We start from the raw sequence: 19,336 nt of genomic DNA, 5'->3' as shown, positions 1-19,336 counted from the left end.
GCCCCAGACCAGTATTTACACTGGGGGTCCTGAATGCCTCAAATTCATCTTTTTGCATTAAATAATGAGAGAGTCACAACTGCAGGTGCTGTACTATCAGGAGCCACTGCTGTGCCAACAGTTTCAATTTTATACCTATTTTTCCCCATTGATGACATTAGAACTTCACCCACGGCTGTACCAGCTTATAACTTTCACTTTTAATTAAAGAAATTAAATTGGCAACATGAAACACTTTGCTTTCACGTTAGCTTTGTTAATAAAAAGTGAAAGTTAAAAGCATCATAGCTGAAGGTAAAAAGCTGCTCCATGTTACAGCCATGGTGAGGTGGAATGCAGAAGCACAGGTCTGAAAATGATTTATATGAAAATCATTAAAATGGCAGGAACAAATTCCTAAAAATTCAGAAATTATCTCAACGCAATAATTGCCATTTTGCTCTGCTCCCATCAGAAGTGAGTTCCAAGTGCTCATGCAGGCAGGGATCACTGAATCACTGCTGGCAGGAAGGGAAAGGATGAAATGGGAGGGCCCCTCCCAGCCATCCCAGCTCAGGGTGGAGGGGAATCTGCAGCACCAAATCTCAGTGATCTCCCCATACAAAAGCCCTTCAGCCTATAGTACTACCCAATCATCCATAAATGCTAATTAACTTTACAAACAATTCCAAACATAATTTCCCGTTTACTTATGTAAATTTTCTCTTTACAGAATGCATCTTACTCTTGTGATAGTTGTAGTTAAGATCCCAGAACTTGACAGACTTGTGCTGCTAATACATAACACTCAAAATAATAGACTAATTGAATGCATATACTGGAAATTAAACTTCAGCATTAATTTTCTAATAAAATACACAGGCATTCAGCCAGTTTGAGCAGATCAATTAACACACTAATTTTAACATGATCCACTTTATCATAGATTATAACATAGAAGTGTGATTCACTCCTTCTCTGAGAGCCAGGACAACCCCAAGCTGTAACTCCTTACTGTCACCACTCTCTCCACAAAGAATTCAGAAATAAAAACAACAAAACAACAACAAATCAGCTACAACCTCCTACTCCTTCTGCTGCCAGAAATATTTCAATTATTAGCCCAGAACCAGAACTTCATTCAACTTGACAGACACCACCTGCATCTTTCAGATTTTGGAAGGAGCTCTGAAAGCAGCAAGAACACAGATTTACTATAATAAGACCAGTGCTTTGTTGGGGTTGGTTTGGGTTTGTTTTTTTGTTGGTTTGTTATTTTGTTTGGGTTTCTTTTTAAATCTGCACGAGACACACCATGTCAAATGGAAAGGTAAATTCCTCAAGTGATTTTAGTCTGGCTTTTGACCTTTCTGCAGCCTTAAGACTCCCCTCAGCTGCCTGTGCCATGCCCAAAGGCCCAGAGAGGATGTCTGGCTCTGCACACACCTGGCACCAACAGCTCTCATGGCAAAACAAACCAGGGCCAAGAGCTGACTCTCCCAAGTATCTCCTTTAAAGAGATGTGCTCTGCAGATGTGTTCATACACAAAATGGGCCCTCCTTGTGCCATTTCTTTTCACCTGTGATGCTCATGTCAGGAAGAAATCCCCAAACCAGTGACAGCCAAGGCAGCTCAGTCAGTGCCTCCTTCTGACACTTCACATTTTCCGGGGGCTTGAGACAGGAGCTCTTCAGCTCCAGGACAGCAGCAGGAGGTGCCTGCACCTCACAGTTTGGGGACTTTTTAACACTTCTATAATAAAAATAGCTTCTAGAAAGTAAATTAGAGAAAAGCTTCTAGAAAGTAAATTAGAGAAAAGCTTTGGGCCACATGTTCAGGGCTGGTATGGGAATGCTGTGGAATATTCTGGAATGGTGTGGGACACTCTGAAACAGTGTGGAAGGTTATGGAATGTTGTGGAATATGATGCAGGGTCCCTGAGGTGCAGGAGGTCATCCTGGCTGCTGCAACAGAGCAGTAGAAGTTTCAATTTTCAGATTCTTGATGCACAAGGAATTGCATGTTGCATGGCTACTGCAGCATACCATGATTTTTCCTTTCCTGTCAAGTTTGTCTCCCCCCAGAATATCCCACTGGAATGAGAACATCACTCACAAGGCTTCTCAGCTGCTGATATTAAGTTTCTATTTCTCAAGTATTTCCCAGGCATGGGACATTAGATTTTGTAAAATTCCCCCATTTAACAAGCTAAATAACATTGCTATTTTGTTTCACAGACACTCCTGTAGTGCCACAGCTAATTTTAACTTCAGTGACTTTTCTTAGAATGTCAAAATATTTTTTTTTGAAACCTAACTTATTTCTTTCTACCTTCTCATCTGATTTGATCTCTCTCCTTCCAAAAACATTTCCTGAAGCAAAACCAAGCCCATCTGAGTGCTTACAGATTTTGCAATAATTTCCTACTGTACCAACTGAAATTATGGTTGCAGATCAACCAGAACACTTGTGCCAAATATTTTCCTTTCTCCTCCTAAAGAAACCCACCCATCACCCAAAACAACAAAAACTGAAACCTGACACTTTCTTTGGCCATCATTTACCTTGTTCTTTCATACCCCTTACTGACCTGCAATGCTGAATTACCAGACCAGTTTTAAGGCTTCCCAAGGACTCATGCTTTCTCCCTTTTGATTTTAACCTATTCCTTCATTTTTCAATTTCTTCTCCATTCATTATCCTTTTACAAAGCAGATTATTTAACCCCATCTGCTTCAATGCCCAAAACATTTCCTTCACTCTCTTATACTTCATCAAAACGTGGACTTTGGCTGTTACCAAAACTCCAAAGTGTAAGTAATTAAAAAAGAATTTTCACTGTGCAAGTTCAACCTTTTTATGCTCTTCCATACGAGACAGTAGATGAGGTAGCACCAGCAGGAAGCTTTGAAACTGTCACTAAAATGGTTCTGCTGAGTAACCTTAAAAACATATTGCACAATAACCTGTCAAAACACTTCCAAGGCAAAAGATCACGCTGCTTTTCTAAAAGGCACATGAAGAAGTTGCAGTTAGAAATAAATATGATTTTTAGATTTAAGCATCTGTAGGAAGGAAAACAGAAATTTCACTTCAAATGCCCAAGTTTTGAATATTTTAAAGAGAGCTTCTGAAGGGGACAAAGGTGCTGTGGCTGGGGGACCAGTGCCTCTGCAGGGTGGGTGTTGGAGCCCCCAGAGCCAGCTGAACATCTCCCCTTGGCAGACACCAATGTGTCACCAATGTCACCAGGCCACAGGCAGAGACCAGGGGGTGCTGCTGGTGTCACTTCAGCCAGGCAGGCTGGACCTGGGGCCATTTCATCACTGCAAGGACTGCATCCTCCCACGGGGCTGAGACCTCCTCAGACAACAAAGCACGTGCAGAACAAAGAGAAATACCAAAATCCTGGCTGAACAAATACCACTGCTCATGTACAGCTGCTCTTGATTCGAGCAGCACCAGAGAATCCATGGAAATAATGGGAAATCTGTTTTTTAGAATAAAAAATTGTAACCTGACCATATTTTACCAAACTATGTCCTACATAAGCCTTGCACTAGGTCACCCATCCATCAGAATTGAATGGGGAACAGCAGCTAAACACAGCAAGCTCAGATCTTACTTTATTGTTTAAATCACAACATTGCAGAAGCACCTTCCAAAGGGTCCACAGTGTCTGCTGCCCTCTCTAAATATTAACACTGATAAATCAGCACTGCTGATGGCTACTCTGGGCTTTGGTTTTGGATTTTTAATGCCTTCATTTATTTTTCACCTTCATGTATTTCTTCCAAGCTGTCTCCTGGTTATGAAGATGAAGTATGCATTCAATAATTTCATTAAGGTAATTTTTAAAAAAATAAATTAGGGTATTTTTTAACTTTTTTTTTGTTGCAGAATTCTTAGATTTGCTCTTCCTGTATTTTATAGGAATCAAACTTGATGATAGTGTATTTATTTCCTAAATTTAGACTTCAGAGGACTTCATATTATCCAAGACTAAAACAACAACAACAAAACTGTCCTAAAACCAGAATATCAATTCATGAAGAAATTCAGGTTGGAAGGAACACCAGGAGGTCCAGCCTGCATAAGGCTCTGTGCAGTCAGGGAAGCATTTCTGAGCTAAGGACCATAAGCTACTGCATTTTTCTCAATGTCCATTCAAAAAAAAATGACCAATGTAACTAACAAGCAGCAGGATACACAGAAAATGATTCACCAAGATGCAGTCACTGAATGGAGACAACAGGATAAAAAATAAATAAGCATTTCTTTATTTTTAATAAATAAGAACTAAGAATGAAAACAGCAAATATGTTTTTATAAAAACTTTTAAAGAGTATCTATGTTGTGTAAAAATGTGTTAATATTTAATAATGTGAACAAGTATAAATTAAGAGTACAAACTGGACAGATTAAAGTAGCCTAATTGAGAAATAGATTTCTAAATAAGCAAAGTTTGGGGTTTTTTTATTTTTTAATCTCTCAGTTTGTGAACATTAATGGCATAAAATCAGGAGGCTGTTACAATTAAACATTGAGTTGTTCTGTGTAACCTCTTCAGAATTTACAATAAATAACTCAATGAAGATTCAAATACAATTAAAAATGAGATCACTAAGGGATGAACTTATTTACAGTTAGATATGATAGATATGATTAAATTTACAGAGAGACTTATCTATACCTATGTGCTCTTGAAACAATATCATCTGAGTTGGTTCTGTTGCACCTATCAACACAAAGTCTCTGGAATTAAAGTTACAAAGGAACAAGTCCTGAGAAGTGGCAGTTCCCTGAAGACAGGCTTGAACCTATCAAAAACTGCAGTGACAGACAAGTGACTGGAACACATTTAAATGAAGATGAACAAATGAACAAAACTGTTTCAAAACAAAGTCTGAAAACCTAAGAAGTAAAAAGCCTCTAAAAATATTAATCAGAATTTAGTGAATTTGTTTAAAGGCCAGAAGTGTAAGCTATGATTCTCCAGTGGCACAGAAACCCTTGGCATCTATTAAATTTCAAAGGCAATTGTAAAAATCATTTCACAGAATTATTTTGCAAGTGTTAGCCACTGTCTCCTGTGTTCCCAAGAACTCATCCAGTTTGGGGCTGTATGTGGAAAAACCAGAGGCATCCCAGGCAGGGGGGCCTGGAGTCAGCACAGAGCAGAGGCTGACCATGGGTTCAAGGTGTGGTGTCACACCAACAGCACGGATCTGATTGTAACAGAATGTGCTTAGCAAACACAGACCACAAAATTAAATAATTGTTTGAAGGCCATGGATTGTTAAGTAGCTAAAGAACAGTGAAAGTGATACCTTGGCAGCCTTCAGCAAAATTTCCCTCTCTTGTTCATCTTTCCTTTGCTTTTCCAAACGCTCCAACTGCTCGAAGAACTTCAGCTGGGATCGGACATCTGTGGCTTGTTCGTACCACTCATCATCCTGTGGAACAGGGACAGGCTCAGAACAGCAGCCACTCCACCCAGAGCAGCCATTTACACACTGCAACTGGTACACATGAAAACCTTTCCATTGGACTAATAATAAATTGATTATTTTTTGGGCTCGGGGGAGTAGGAAGCCAGGCTATGGTTAATAAAACAGCAAGAATCTGATAATTTAATTAATATCTAAGCAATTTTAAAAGAACCAGAATTGGTTTATCAGCACCAGATACATGAAAGAGTTAAAAAAAGTAAAACCAACTGACTTAATGATGGAAAATATCTAAAATGCTTAACTTTATTACTGAATAATCCTAGCTAGAGTTTATAAGCAAGTTCATCATTTATAATTCCTCTATTTGTACTAATCTTGAACTAGTAACAGACCTTCTCAAGAAGCAGCATTATAGAAGCATTAAAGCTAAAAACACAGTTGAGAATAAGCCTTTAACTCCAATTAAAACAGAAGCTTATGACAACTAAGAGCATGCTAGTTTTCCTAGCACACAGCAACCAGGAGAGTTTATGGCATGAGCCACAGGGAGAACACTCAGAATGTCAGTCAGAAAAATAAGTTTTCCACATTACTTTCATCCCATTTATCTACTTAATGTTCTCCTTCTGACTACCATGCAATGAAATCAAAGAATAGCATTAACTAAGAAAAATACACAATACAGTGACAATGCCACATTCCAATCAGAGACAATACTATCTGTTTCCTACGGATCTTTTAAGACACTGCTTTAAATTCTTCTTTGGCTTAACATGGACTAAGCAACCCATTTTCTTCTCAGACATCATCCTAGAGAGAAGGAAGGAGGGACTTAACACTTCTGAAGATGATAAAGAATACTGAAAAGAAACAAGGATATTTACTTTTAATCCAATAGAGTAGAATATATCCATCAACTGCAATGAAAGATCTAAGTGTAGGTAATAACCAGGAAGAGTGGCCTTTATTTTTTAATCCATTTTTCTATCACAATGCCATTGATTATAGCCACAGATCCCAGAGATTACTGTTTTTGCAAATATCACATAGAAGCAGTCCAACCATGACTCAGGTCATGGGGCCCTCAGCTTTGGGAAATAGATAGGCTAAGATGCAGTCCAAGGCTGTTTCACTAGACTGCCACTCCAGGAATACACCACAAAACCAAGGAACAAACTAAACCAGAGCTATTCAATGTATATATGTGCTAAAGAAATCTAAACACAGCTTAGACAGCACAACCAACTATTGCCATCTTCCTTGACACCAGTCTAACTACAATAATTAACATGTAACAACTACAATAACTAACAAGTATCTTACTTCTACTGGAGAAGGTATTTCAAATAGATCAAGAAAGATGTTTGATTTATTTGAATTTCAAACTGGATTGTAGATCTTTATTTAAATTTCCCCCTGGTTTGAGATATCAAAATTGTTTCAGTTTTCTTCAGGAATACAGTCACGAACAAAAGAATCAGTGAAGAATTTACAGCTGAATTCTTTAGTTGCTAAGGCAGACATCGGCAGCTTTTGTAAAATATTTTGTAAAATATTAACATTTATCACATCCAGAAAAGTTACTATAGACTCCTAAATACCAAAGCAATTTCAACCCAATTCCTGGATACCCTGGACACGAAAGGAGTCAAGTCTTGCTCACAGTCCATGAGCAGAAATAGCTTAGCATGTGCTCCATGCCAGACACTTCAGCAAGGACAGAAAGAACTCCCCACCCAAAGGGCCCAGAGAGGAGAGGATGAGCAGGCAGAGCCCATGGCAGCTGTGCTGCTGCCAGAGCTGCAGGGAGGCAGCAGGACTGGCTGGGGGAGCACCAAGCCTGGGCACACTTACTTTGTACGACTCCATCCGGTGCTGGGTGATCACTGTCACCTTCTCTATCACTGTCCTTAATCTGCTCTGTGTTGCATGGGAAATAAAAGTAACCACCTCAGCTGGCACATCAGTAATTCCTAGTTTTTTAGCTAAAGCAAAAAAACAAAACAAAACAGGATTAGCTTACCCTCCATAGGAAAAAACCCCAAAACACAAACAAAGCTCTAAAGGACTTTACATCACTACTTCATTTTCCTAAATAGAAAAATCCATAACAGTGTATTTATGTGGCTTTGGTGACACATTCATGACCCCCTGAAAGGGTGCAACTCTACAAGGTTAAAAGAAAAATCAGAGAATTTCTTTAACACTTGAAAGCACCTAAGAACTTTGCTGAAGTTTAGCCTGGCACATTAAACTGAGGCATGTCAGAGTATGAGACAATCTGAGTTCTCAGTTGCTCTACAGAAGAAAAAACAATTCCTTTCTTTTCAGAAGCATTAGTGCAGATGAATTTCAGTGTTGAGCAGGTGAGGGTTGAGAGCAAAGCATTCTGTTGCATCCTTTAGCCTACACCACTGCCATAATACTGATAACAGAAATTCTTCAGGGAAAAAAACAAACAACTATTAATTGAAGGCAAAGAAATAAAGTCATATCAAAAAGAGTTGTTTAGCTGTCCCCCCAATACATATCCAACGTTACCTGGACATTTGACACTTTGTGCTGAGTTTGTAAGAAAAGCAAACAGTCTACAGTTTAATGCACTTATATATTTAAAAAACATCCAAACTACTATGGGTAACACTCAAGAACACCTAATTTCATCAAAATAATTACCAAGTATTGGATATAAATTTGTAGGTATATTAATATATGTACTTATTTAAACTACAGTCCTACAAAGGCATACATGGTCCCAGCCAGGACAGTTTTCTGGGTAGGAAACTCCCTGTGTGCATGCACAGATAAATACATTTCCCACAGGGAAAAAATGGGCACTTGTGTTTTGTATGGACCATTGGTGTTGAACCACCACAAAAGAGTAAATCTGCTGAGTCAGTTTCCCATTGAATGGACACGAGACTTTCAAAGGCAGTTTGGCTGGGACACATGAATGGTTATGCAAAACACAGAAATCTGGGGCTATTTCGGTCAGCGCTTCCTGCAGACCAACTGCAGGGGAATCCTCGTCTGGGGAGGGTCCCTGGGCAAACGCCGGCCCCGGCTGCACAGAGAGCGAGTGTTGGCTCGGCGAGGCGTTCCTACCTTTGCCTGGCCGGATTCCAGAGCAAGAAACCCACGGCTCAAATAAAGCGGGAGAAATGAACGGAGCGGGGCCGCAGCCGGGGGGAGCCGGCACCTGCCCCGTCCTGTCCCGCTCCTTCTTCCCTTCCCTTCCCCTGGCTCCCGATCCACCGGGATCTGCCCCTTCCCTTCCCCTGGCTCTCAATCCACCGGGATCTGCCTCTTCCCTTCCCCTGGCACCCGATCCACCGGGATCTGCCCCTTCCCTTCCCTTGGCTCCCGATCCACCGGGATCTGCCCCTTCCCTTCCCTTGGCTCCCGATCCACCGGGATCTGCCCCTTCCCTTTCCGTGGCTCCCGATCCACCGGGATCTGCCCCTTCCCTTCCCTTGGCTCCCGATCCACCGGGATCTGCCCCTTCCCTTTCCGTGGCTCCCGATCCACCGGGATCTGCCCCTTCCCTTCCTTGGCACTCGATCCACCGGGATCTGCCCCTTCCCTTCCTTGGCACTCGATCCACCAGGATCTGCCCCTTCCCTTCCCCTGGCACCCGATCCACCGGGATCTGCCTCTTCCTTTCCTTGGCTCCCGATCCACCGGGATCTGCCCCTTCCCTTCCTTGGCACTCGATCCACCAGGATCTGCCCCTTCCCTTCCCTTGGCTCCCGATCCACCGGGATCTGTGCCTTCCCTTCCCCGGTTCCCTCCCCACCGGGATGTCCCTTCCCCCGGCCATGAATCCAGCGGGATCTGTCCCTTCCCTTCCCCCGGCCATGCATCCACCGGGATCTGCCTCTTCCCTTCCCCGGCTCCCTCCCCATGGGGATCTGTCCCTTCCCTTGCCCGGTTCCCTCCCCACCGGGATCTGTCCCTTCCCTTCCCCGGTTCTCTCCCCACCGGGATCTGTCCCTTCCCTTCCCCGGTTCCCTCCCCACACACCGGGCTCTGCCCTCCCGCGCTCCCGGTCCCGCCGGGATCTCCCGTTCCAGCGGGGCCTGGATCAGCCCCACTCCGCTCCCAAGCCGCACCTCCCCAGCACGGTTCTCTACTCCGGCTACCGCTGGTGTTCATTTTAGGGATTCTTTGAAGTCTTTACCTCTCAAACTAACTTAATCACCGGCTCCCTATCTTACATGTTACCTTAAGGATTTCAGCAAGATGTATATATGATTTTTAACTAATTTTTGCTTTATCATGGGGAAAAAAATAAATTAAACCTTTCTTGGTGCCCAATTTGTCCTGTGTAATAGAGCTGGAGCTGCGCTCAGGTTGCTGAAAGCTGAATGAGTAATGGCAAGCAGACACACACATTAAATCCCAACGCTGCCACTGCCACCCAGGCAAATGAAGTCCTTGAAGTTGGGAGGACAATTCCTACAGGCAGGAGCAATTCCTCCAAGTCAGACTGGCAATATTTGAGCACGCACCATTTTACTACGCAAACACGTGTAAGCAAAGCCATCACTCAGAAAACCCTAGTCTGAAAGATAAAATGCAAGTAAGAAGGGACATTTAATTAACTAGCATCCAGAAAAGAGGCTTGGAGATGGAAAATTCTGCCCTATTCTAGGTAAGGGTCAGAATGTGTAATTGTTACAGTTCTTTGAATTTGAGTGTAACTAAATTCATGTTGGGTAACAGCTACCCAACTTCCCTGAAAACACACACACTCCTTTTATAACAAGAACTGTTGCCATCTTGGGTCTTTTCACAATAAAGGTCTCTCTAATCTCAAAGCATTTTATTCTGAATAAAGTCAACCATTATAGCTTCAGAATTAACTCTTCAGAGATTCAACCATAATCTATGGACCATTCTCTGAGATACCTGATGCCTTAAGATTCTTGTCCTTCATCAGCCTCTCCAATATGCCAATAACTACCTTCTCCTAAAATCCCCCAACATAATATTCCTAAGTCCAGAAAACTACCCAGAGGCCATAGAGTCCCTTGGGAATCTGCCCTGGGACTTATCATTTTTAATGGGTGTCTCAGAGACCTTGGGGGTGAGACACAAAGTCCCCTCAGCAGGTCTGCAGATGGCACCACCCTGAGCAGGCCAGAGGGAAAGGAGCAGGTGTGTGAGATGAGAGGAACTTCATGGAGCTCCTGAAGGACAAGTGCAAATCCCTGTGCTTGGGCTGGACTCACTGGAATGCCTTGGGATCAGCAGCCCTGGTGGGATGCCTGGAGGCCAGCAGGTAACCCAGGTTCCAGCACTGCACCCTGGCACTGCACCCTGGCACCCAAAACAATAAATCAGTGGCAACCAAGCCACCAAGGGAAGCAACTCCTCCTCTTCACTCAGCCCACCGCTACAATCCTGCACCTGTGGCTCACCCAGTACAAGAAAAGCTTGAAAAAACTTGAATCCAGGAAAAGTCAACAAGATGGTGATGGGGGTTGCAGCACACGACCTGCATGAGGAGAACATGAGGGTTCTTTTTCTTGGAGTAAGAAGACTTAAGGGAGAGTTGATTGAGAAGATAGAGCCAGACCCTTTGTTAAGGTTGCCTGGAAGAAGAATGAAAAATAAATTCATAAACTGAAGCAGCTGTTTCTGACTGGATATAGGGAAGAATTCTGTCATGAAGAAAGAATAATGGAACCCTTTGCACAAACAAGTTGTAGACTGTCCCACGTCTCAGGTTTTTAAGACTAGGCCAATTAATGCCCTTAACAGCCCAGTGTAAATTGAATGTTGATCCAGCTTTGAGCAAGAGACTAGAGTGATTCAGTGATCCCTGTCCTCCTGCACATGTGCCTCCATATCCCTTATTACTGCACATACTGTGACATCTCTGCTCCATCTCAGATCATCCCCTGGCACCTGTCCCAGTCCCCATTTGTCCAGCATCCCAGCTGAGCACAGTCAGGCACCCTGAGCCTGCCCAGTCTGTGCCAGAGCTCACTGGCAGCCAACCAGGCAGAGGAGCAAAGAAAAGCAAAAAAAATGGGTTCACTTCCCCCTCAGCTCAGGCACACAGAGGGGGCTCTGTCTAACTCCTGATTTATCAATAGACTCAAAAGTGACCTGAAGGGAAAGAAGAAAGGCAAATGGAATATCCAATCACTTAAGGCTAAAATTCTTTGGAAAACAGGATAAGGGGAAAAGAATACAATTTCCCCCCAAATGAATTAGCATCAAGGAAGCAGACTACAAAAAGATTTTGAAAAAGTCATCTTTGTCATCCACACGATTCATCATGTGTGAAGCATCACCACATCCTCCCTGCTCTAAATTACATTAGTTAAACCCTGCTAGCTCGGGATGTCAGAAGCAGGGTGCATTCCAGAGCTGCACACTACACCAAGATTTGGCACACTCCTCGAAAACTTGGATTGCACTTGGGGCAAGGGTGGGAAAATCACCAATTTCATCCACATTTGAAAATGTTGGCCTGCTTATCCCTTCATTCACAGTTGCTCACACCACTGTGCTGAATCCACTGACCCATGAGATGTTGTCATACCACTGCTTAGAGCCTGGCCCTTTTTTGCTTTGTGCTACTCACAAAAAATGTAAAATAGAAACTGAATCTATGCACAGAGCTGGCAACTATTCATTTTCACATGCTTCTATATTAAAGTCTCTGTTTTGTCTTTTTTTCTTGACTGCCACTTCTCCTCCCGAGATCCACTCTCATTTATAAATTTCTTAAAATGAAATGTATAAAAGTTCATCCACTCCCATTTATAGAAAGCATACTGGAATCCTGTCTGCCATCAAAGGAAAACAACACTTATCTCTAAATGGGAAATTCCTGACATATTCTTCTAGTCTGCTTAATTACTTTACCCAGTGTTAATAGGAAAAGGCTACTCTTCCCTTTTCAAGATTCCCTAGAGTGATAATGATGTGGAACAGAAATATGATTTATACTTTTAAGAAATGGATACATACACATAGATATTCTAAATCTACAGATACACATATATAGTCTAAAATACTAAACATAGTTAATTATATCACAAACATCCTTGTTATTACTCATCTTTCTAACCAAGTTATTGGACTGTGGGCTTCATCTACTGATATTTTTATTTAGGCCCTAGCATTCTGAATTTTGGTCTTAACTGCACCATTTGATCTTTACAATACATACATTTAAATATGTGCAGAAACCAAGGAGAAAATTAAGATTAAAAAACAAAAACAAAAACAATTTACTTCTATCAACAGAGTGCTTTCCCCTGTCTGTCTTCTGCTTTTAAAAAGTTTAACTTCTTCCTGATTTTTAGGTGATCATCTCAATGTGTTTTAAGTTTGATGATGTGGCAATCTTAACTTGCAGTCTTGTGATCAAAAGCATCATATGTGGAATTTGAAAAGAGTTGCTTGCTTTTAAATAATACATTTGTTTAATTTAGACATTTTGGATAACAAGTAAATGCCTCAAGTCTTTAAAATTACTTTAGCAATGTAATTTTGAACTTTTCCTAGAGCTATGACAAAGACATTATCAAGGTTAACAAAAAAAAAAAAAAAGGAGCTGGAGCAAAGCAATGCTCCAAGCTATAATTTTAACCCATCTCTCCAGTTGAATTCAAGTTTTGATATTGTTAAAGACAAAACTAAGGTCATACTCTTTATTCAAGTGCTCTTGCCAGATCTCTATTACACCAGAACTGTACGAGACAATCAAGAATTGATGGCTGATCGAAGGAAAACTTCAATTCTTTGTGGCAGAACTCAGTTACAGCACATCCTCAGAGGCATCAGATGCTGCTAAAGAGTCACAGTATCCTACATGAGAAATATGAGGGACAAATTCGTACTCAAATTGCAAGTTTTGAATCTGCCAAGCATTACAGAACAACACAATAAAGTTTGTCTACATGTTAATTCTTAATTACATGTCTGGAAGCTTTAATAGCAAATCCCTGGTTCAATCAGAATTTAATAAAGATCTACAGTATATGAGCATGCATGTTAGGATATTTTGCTAGAAATAAATATATTATATTTAAAATTTTTTGATATTGCAACAGAGTTACTGTAAAGTCAGAACTTAGATACAAGTTCCAAAAACCTTGAGGGAAAAAACGTTCAGCAATATTATTCTGATATTGGCATATGTGTCAGTAGCACAAGATTGTTTTTTACAAATATAAAAGCACCTAAACCTTGTAACTGAAAACTTTTTAGGTCTCATGAAGTGAAAATTCTGCTATCATCTGCTCAGTTATCTGAAAGTCACTGGCTTTGCTGCACTTTAGAAGTTTAATTATATTTTATTGATCAAAAACCAAAACAAATCATAAGGAGGGTACTGCCCTATTTGGGAAGCAGAAGAAAAATACTGTCTTTGCAGATAGGCTTTCAAAGAATCAAAAAGTTACTTCAATAATTTATACTATAAGAGGACTGACAGAATTGAGATCAAAGATAAAAAAAATTATTTGTAAAACATCAGGTCTGACTCTGATTATTGATGTGATAAATTATTGAGTGCTGTATAAAATCTCTTTACGTTTACACTCAAAACAAGAAAACCTTGAAGAAGTGGCTTGAAGCAGTTCCACAGCTCAGATTTAGGGCTGGAGCTGTCCTTGAGGAGCAACACTGGCAGGGTGCATAATTAGGGTCTGTTTGCCCCAACCACAGGTCAGACATGCACTCACTCCTGTCACATAACACCAGCAGCAGCTTCCTGAACTTGAAATTCTGGGTGTGAAATATTGGCCCAGGATCCAACTGGAGCCAGTCTTGCCAGGTGCAGACCCCCTCTGCCATTACAGCTGGCTTGCACACCACAAAATAGAAAGGCAAGTCCATCCCCCTCCCATCTGAGACATTATTTAAGTTTTTGTCTAACCTCATTCAACACCATCAGATCCAGGAAAATGCAGCAAAGAGGCATCTGGCCAGACCTACCCACACCACAGAAAGCAGATGATTCTGTCCACATCCCACAGAATCTTGGGCTGTGCCTTGGATTGCATCTACAAGTGAGGCTCAAGCCCCAGAAGAACCAGCACAGTTTTGTGCCTCAGTGTCCCTGCAAGCTTCCCCATCAGGAAAGGCAATGCATTGGGAACAGAACCACTTCAGTTCCTGCAGCCTCCCAAACCATTCCATTCTCTAACAGAGAACTCTATTCCTTCATTCCACCAGCATAAGGGAAAGTGACAATTTTATAGTGCTGCTGTAGATGCAGCAGTGAAACATTTAAAACACCTTAATCTCTGTACAATTACATATAACTAAATACAACATGACTGGTTAAGTAGACATTGTTCAAGAGTTACAATACACAGAAACTTGGGGAAATTACAAGCTGAAAAAAATGGGGTGAGGGGGAGAAGAGTTCACCTTCTGAAACCAGATAAGCAGTATTTGTGTAAGACTCAGCTTGTGTGGTCTCTACAGAAAGCAAGCCATGAAATTAAGAGAAAGCAACTGGAGCTTTATCTGATACTGTGTATTAATAATTCTAAATACTGTGTATTAATAATTCTAAATACTGTGTATTAATAATTCTAAACTGAGCAGTCCCCGGCTGACTAAACACAGAGAGGGAAGAACTCTACTGTACTAAGGGGCCTTGACATCCTAAAAAGCACAAATGGCAATTATTGAACTCACTTCTCCCAAGCTCAGAGCAGTGTCCTCAGCCCACAAAGTCATCCATCAATACTGCATTCCTAGTGCTATCAAGGGGAAAACCCAACCCACAATATTAAGCTAGAGAATGAGGGATGGAACAGAGGAGAGGAAAAGATTAAGGTGGTTGTTCAGGTTCAGAATACCCTGGGGTTGTGTTGGGGGGGCTCACAGTGCCCTAGACAGACTTTCAGTACTAGAAACTGAATGCAGAGCTTGTTAAACAGTGGTAGGGCAAACAGCAACTCCTAGTTCTGATGATTAAAATTAGAGATTCCTAAGGGTGCAAGATAACCCAGTGATCCCAGGCAAAGGAAACAGCAAGATAATTTTAGCTGTAATCTTCTGGTTTCAGTCCCTTGAATAAAAGCTTCAATTTAAGTCCTACTAACTAAATGCATAAATAATTTATTCAATGTTGACTTGCTGTACTGTTAAGCTGGTCTGTTGCTGGAAGACAGTGTGAGGAAAGGAGAAACTACAAAACTTTGTTTGCTACCTTGTCAAACAGAGCCAAGCCAAAGGAAGCTCTGAGGAGCTGTAACCTGGAGCTGCTCAGGAAAGCCCCAGGGCAGGGAGTGTTTGCTGCCAAGCACAGAATCCCTGCCAAGTGTTTGAGATTTGGTGCAGGTTCCCTGCAGCAGGTACAAACCAGCACCCTCTGACAGGGGCAGATGGCCAAGACAGAACCCACAGCTCCAACCCACCCTGGGCTGACAGGGGACAGGTTCTGCACAGCAGCCTCTGCCACTGCCCAACACTCCCAGGGCACCCCCATGGGAACAGGGACTTCTAGGGAGAATGACTTCTTATCACTTGCTAATTGTTATTTGCAATAATGGAAAGACCTACATTCCTTACTTCAATAAACTTGCTTGTAAAAAAACATTCCTCCTCTCAGAGGTTAAGAACTAACTCATGAGTCCATTTCTGAACAAACTGGAAAGCTTCTTTGTCAGATTAGGCCCTTTTCTGACCCAGAGATGGGCAACTGAGAGGTGCTTCAAGAACTTTTATTCCATTTTCAGTCTCATGAGAAGGGGGAGACAACATAGATGTTATAATTCACAGCATCACAATCAGAAGCCAACTATTTCCTAATTACAATATACTATAAGCATTTCTTGGCCCATCTTACCATGCTATAAATGCCTTAAAGCCAATCATCTAAAATTACCCCTTGTGGGTTCCACTACCATGCATCTCTCATAGTTCTGTTTCTCCAAAGTATCCAGTCTTACTTGCAAGGCCATCCTTTGCAACTTGTGTCTAGTTCCATTTCTCTCTCAACAATGTCTGTCCTTTTCCATGGCATTTCTAAGTCAGCATTTCTTATCTCAAGGTTTACATACAGATGCACACTGTGTGAGCTTTCTGTCAGGCTTGGAGAATTCTCTATAAATCCATTTCCCAATTTTCTGGGAGTAGTGTTTGTCCTACACGTCTTCTGGACTACCCACCTTGGGCTGATGGCCCTGGAAGCATTTTTTGGAACTGACAAACTGCTCAAACATCAGTTATTTTTTTAAAATAAATTCCAAACTTACAGATTAAAATCCTCAAAATACATACCATGCTCAGTGCAAGACACAGCAGGGAAAAAACATAACCAGCCATGCAATGTAACCTAAAAGAATAAAAATGAGGAATAAAATGCTACACAATTTTTAGGATTGCCTTTTCCTGCCCCCTCCAAAGTAAATGCCAACCAAAGCTATTTTAGCAAAGTAAGATTCAGCTGAGACTTTTAAGCTCTGTAGTGTGAATACACAAGCACAAAACCATTTAAAGTGTTTCAGGCACTATAGTGGCTTTAACTCTTTCAGTACAAACTATACTTAATAAACACTTATGTATTTATGTAACTGTATAAAAGGTTAAGTAAACCTACAGTGGGTAACAGAGTTCATCATCCTTTCTCTAACAGTAGCATTAGGAGATGCTGCTAGAAGATTATTAAAACAAAAAGTGTGTAGTGCTCACTGTGCACCAAAATTATGCCTTGGTCTGTTAGAGCATCTTATCTCTCTATCAGGTCAGGATGGGATGTTTGTTCATTGATTTTTCAAGTAATTTTTTGAATTTGCAATATCATAAAACAAAGAGTTCCACAACTTAATAACTACATACTCGGTAAAAATGATCTTTTTGTTTATTTTGAACTTTTACTTTCTAATTTTAATACACTTTATTCTTGTCAAAGGTAAACAAGCAAAATAGCTCCACTCTAGAGGGTCATCTTGGTGTAATTATTTTAACACAACAGAGCCAGAGAAATAGCTGCATCCATGCAAAATCTGTGTGTAACCCTGGCCATAGCCTCATCCTATTTTCTGTGCTGATTCAAAGCTTTTATACACAAGTCCATAAGATTTGGGACAGGACAAAAAAAATTAATCAAGTAGAGAAAGAATTCTCAAGAATCTTACTTAACCTTAACTACATAACTCGTGTTTTGTGGTGCATTGATCAGCAAAAAGCCTCCACTTCTCTAAAAAGTGAAGTCAACCAGTGGGTAAGTCTGGGAACTTACTCATAATCCATGCTTTCTGGGGAAAAGAAAATCTACTTTGAGAAGAGGTCTGTGCTAAGGTATATATAACCAGACAATCCAGTTCCCAAAATTCTGTCTCTAAGCTAGATAATTAAACAGCTGAAAGGCAGCTATTAACCATCCATGAGGAGTCTGTTTGATTACCCCTGGTGGTTTGTCTCTAACAGAACCCAGCCAGTCACCAAACAACATTCTGCACAGCAAGGCACAGGCTTGGAAATGGAAGGAGCTGCCACAAAGCATGGAAGCACAAACAGTGGATCTTGGAGCAGAGAACACTTGGCATTCCCACAGCAAGGAAGGCTTGCAGCCTGATCAGAGAGGACAGAAAGAATGGGAACTCTGAAGGAACATAAAGCACTGCAATTAATTGTTTCCCTGCTCTCTTCTCTAATTAAACTGTGTATCACCGAACTTCTTTTAGAAGAAATCAAAATCTCCATGTGTTAAGCAAAGACAATATCCTTACATTTGATGTTTAATTCCTCCTCTTTAAATAATTCAACTTTAAGATTATTTTGGTGCCATTTGATGTGTGCATTCTAAAAGAAGGGCGGGTGCTGAAGTTATTAAAAGGAGGCACTGAAGGACAAAGTCTTTGAGAACTACAGCTCCACATCCTACCCTGTAATCCCCTGTGCTGCAGCAATTGAACAGTGTGAGGAAAACACTAAAGACAGGAGGGGATGAAAACTGCAACAGGGGCAGGTCTCAACGTGTCAAATAAGAACACACAGATAACAGTTATATGATCTTTTCTTCTTCATCTTGGTTTTCCTAAAACAAAAAATACAGCATAAGAAGCATGTCCAAAGACATCCAGGAACATTCAAGAATAAACACAGAGTGAGTGTAGAGGACTAGAAAATATGTTCACTGTTTTTATGAATAATGGTAAATGCCTTAATGCACTTTTGTGCTTGGTTACTCACTAGAGTCAAATCAAAAGAGATTTTTACAAGGACCAGACCAGAAAGTACTAACATGGCAATGACACCAACAGGAGTGCCTAAGAAAACAACAGAGAAGTTGTTAGTTGGGGATTTATCTGTTTTCATGCAGAGCAGACAAATGTGTTTGTCTGCTAAACCCAAAACTGTAACCAAGACAATTCCTCAGGCCTAAAGACCATAAATACACTATTATGACAGTCCACCAGGTAGGACAGAGATGGAGCAGAGCCCCTGTCAGAATGTCAGAGATGACAAACAGATGCCAGCATCCTAGAGCACAGTCCTACAAGGAACAGACCACACTCTCCATCACATCCACAGCATTCAGAGGCATACCAAGTATAAGAACTTGCCTATGTGGCAAGTTAAAGTTGCTCTTTTAAGGCAAATTGTGTGAACAAAGCAGGTATTTTGACAATTTTTTTCCCCAAGAAACCATCTCTGACAGCACAATCAGACCAGGCATCACAGTTGTCACCACAAGCCTGATGCCAGGCTTGTTACATGTGAGGCAGGATAAACATGTCACACAGGCAGGATATGCACAAAACACAGGAAATTCAAAGGATACCAGAAGGGCAAACCAAAGATCATAACCTGAATTTCAAAATGTCAGCACCTTCATCTGTCTATGCCCAGGATTAGAATTAAAACTGCCAAGATCAGGGCACCATCCCACATTCATAAATAGCAAGTAGAGCATCAC

At 41.2% G+C, this 19,336-nt stretch overlaps 1 protein-coding gene across 1 annotated transcript in view; it reads right to left on the bottom strand.

Moving 5' to 3' along the window:
• LOC139596190 (transcription initiation factor TFIID subunit 4-like) overlaps nt 1-19,336 on the bottom strand; it is a 158,582-nt gene that overhangs the window by 84,232 nt on the left and 55,014 nt on the right. The window contains exons 11-12 of the mRNA XM_071440229.1: nt 7,288-7,418; nt 5,311-5,436 (exon numbers count right to left, since the gene is read on the bottom strand). Coding sequence (XP_071296330.1) covers nt 5,311-5,436; nt 7,288-7,418 — 257 coding nt within the window. The remainder of the gene's footprint in view (nt 1-5,310; nt 5,437-7,287; nt 7,419-19,336) is intronic.

This window comes from Agelaius tricolor, unplaced genomic scaffold, assembly GCF_023055355.1.
Source record: "Agelaius tricolor isolate 1412-34295 unplaced genomic scaffold, bAgeTri1.0.p SCAF_15, whole genome shotgun sequence".
Classification (NCBI taxonomy): domain Eukaryota; kingdom Metazoa; phylum Chordata; class Aves; order Passeriformes; family Icteridae; genus Agelaius; species Agelaius tricolor.
The sequence above is the reverse complement of the archived record's forward strand: the minus strand, read 5'-3'. Positions and strand labels throughout refer to the sequence as shown.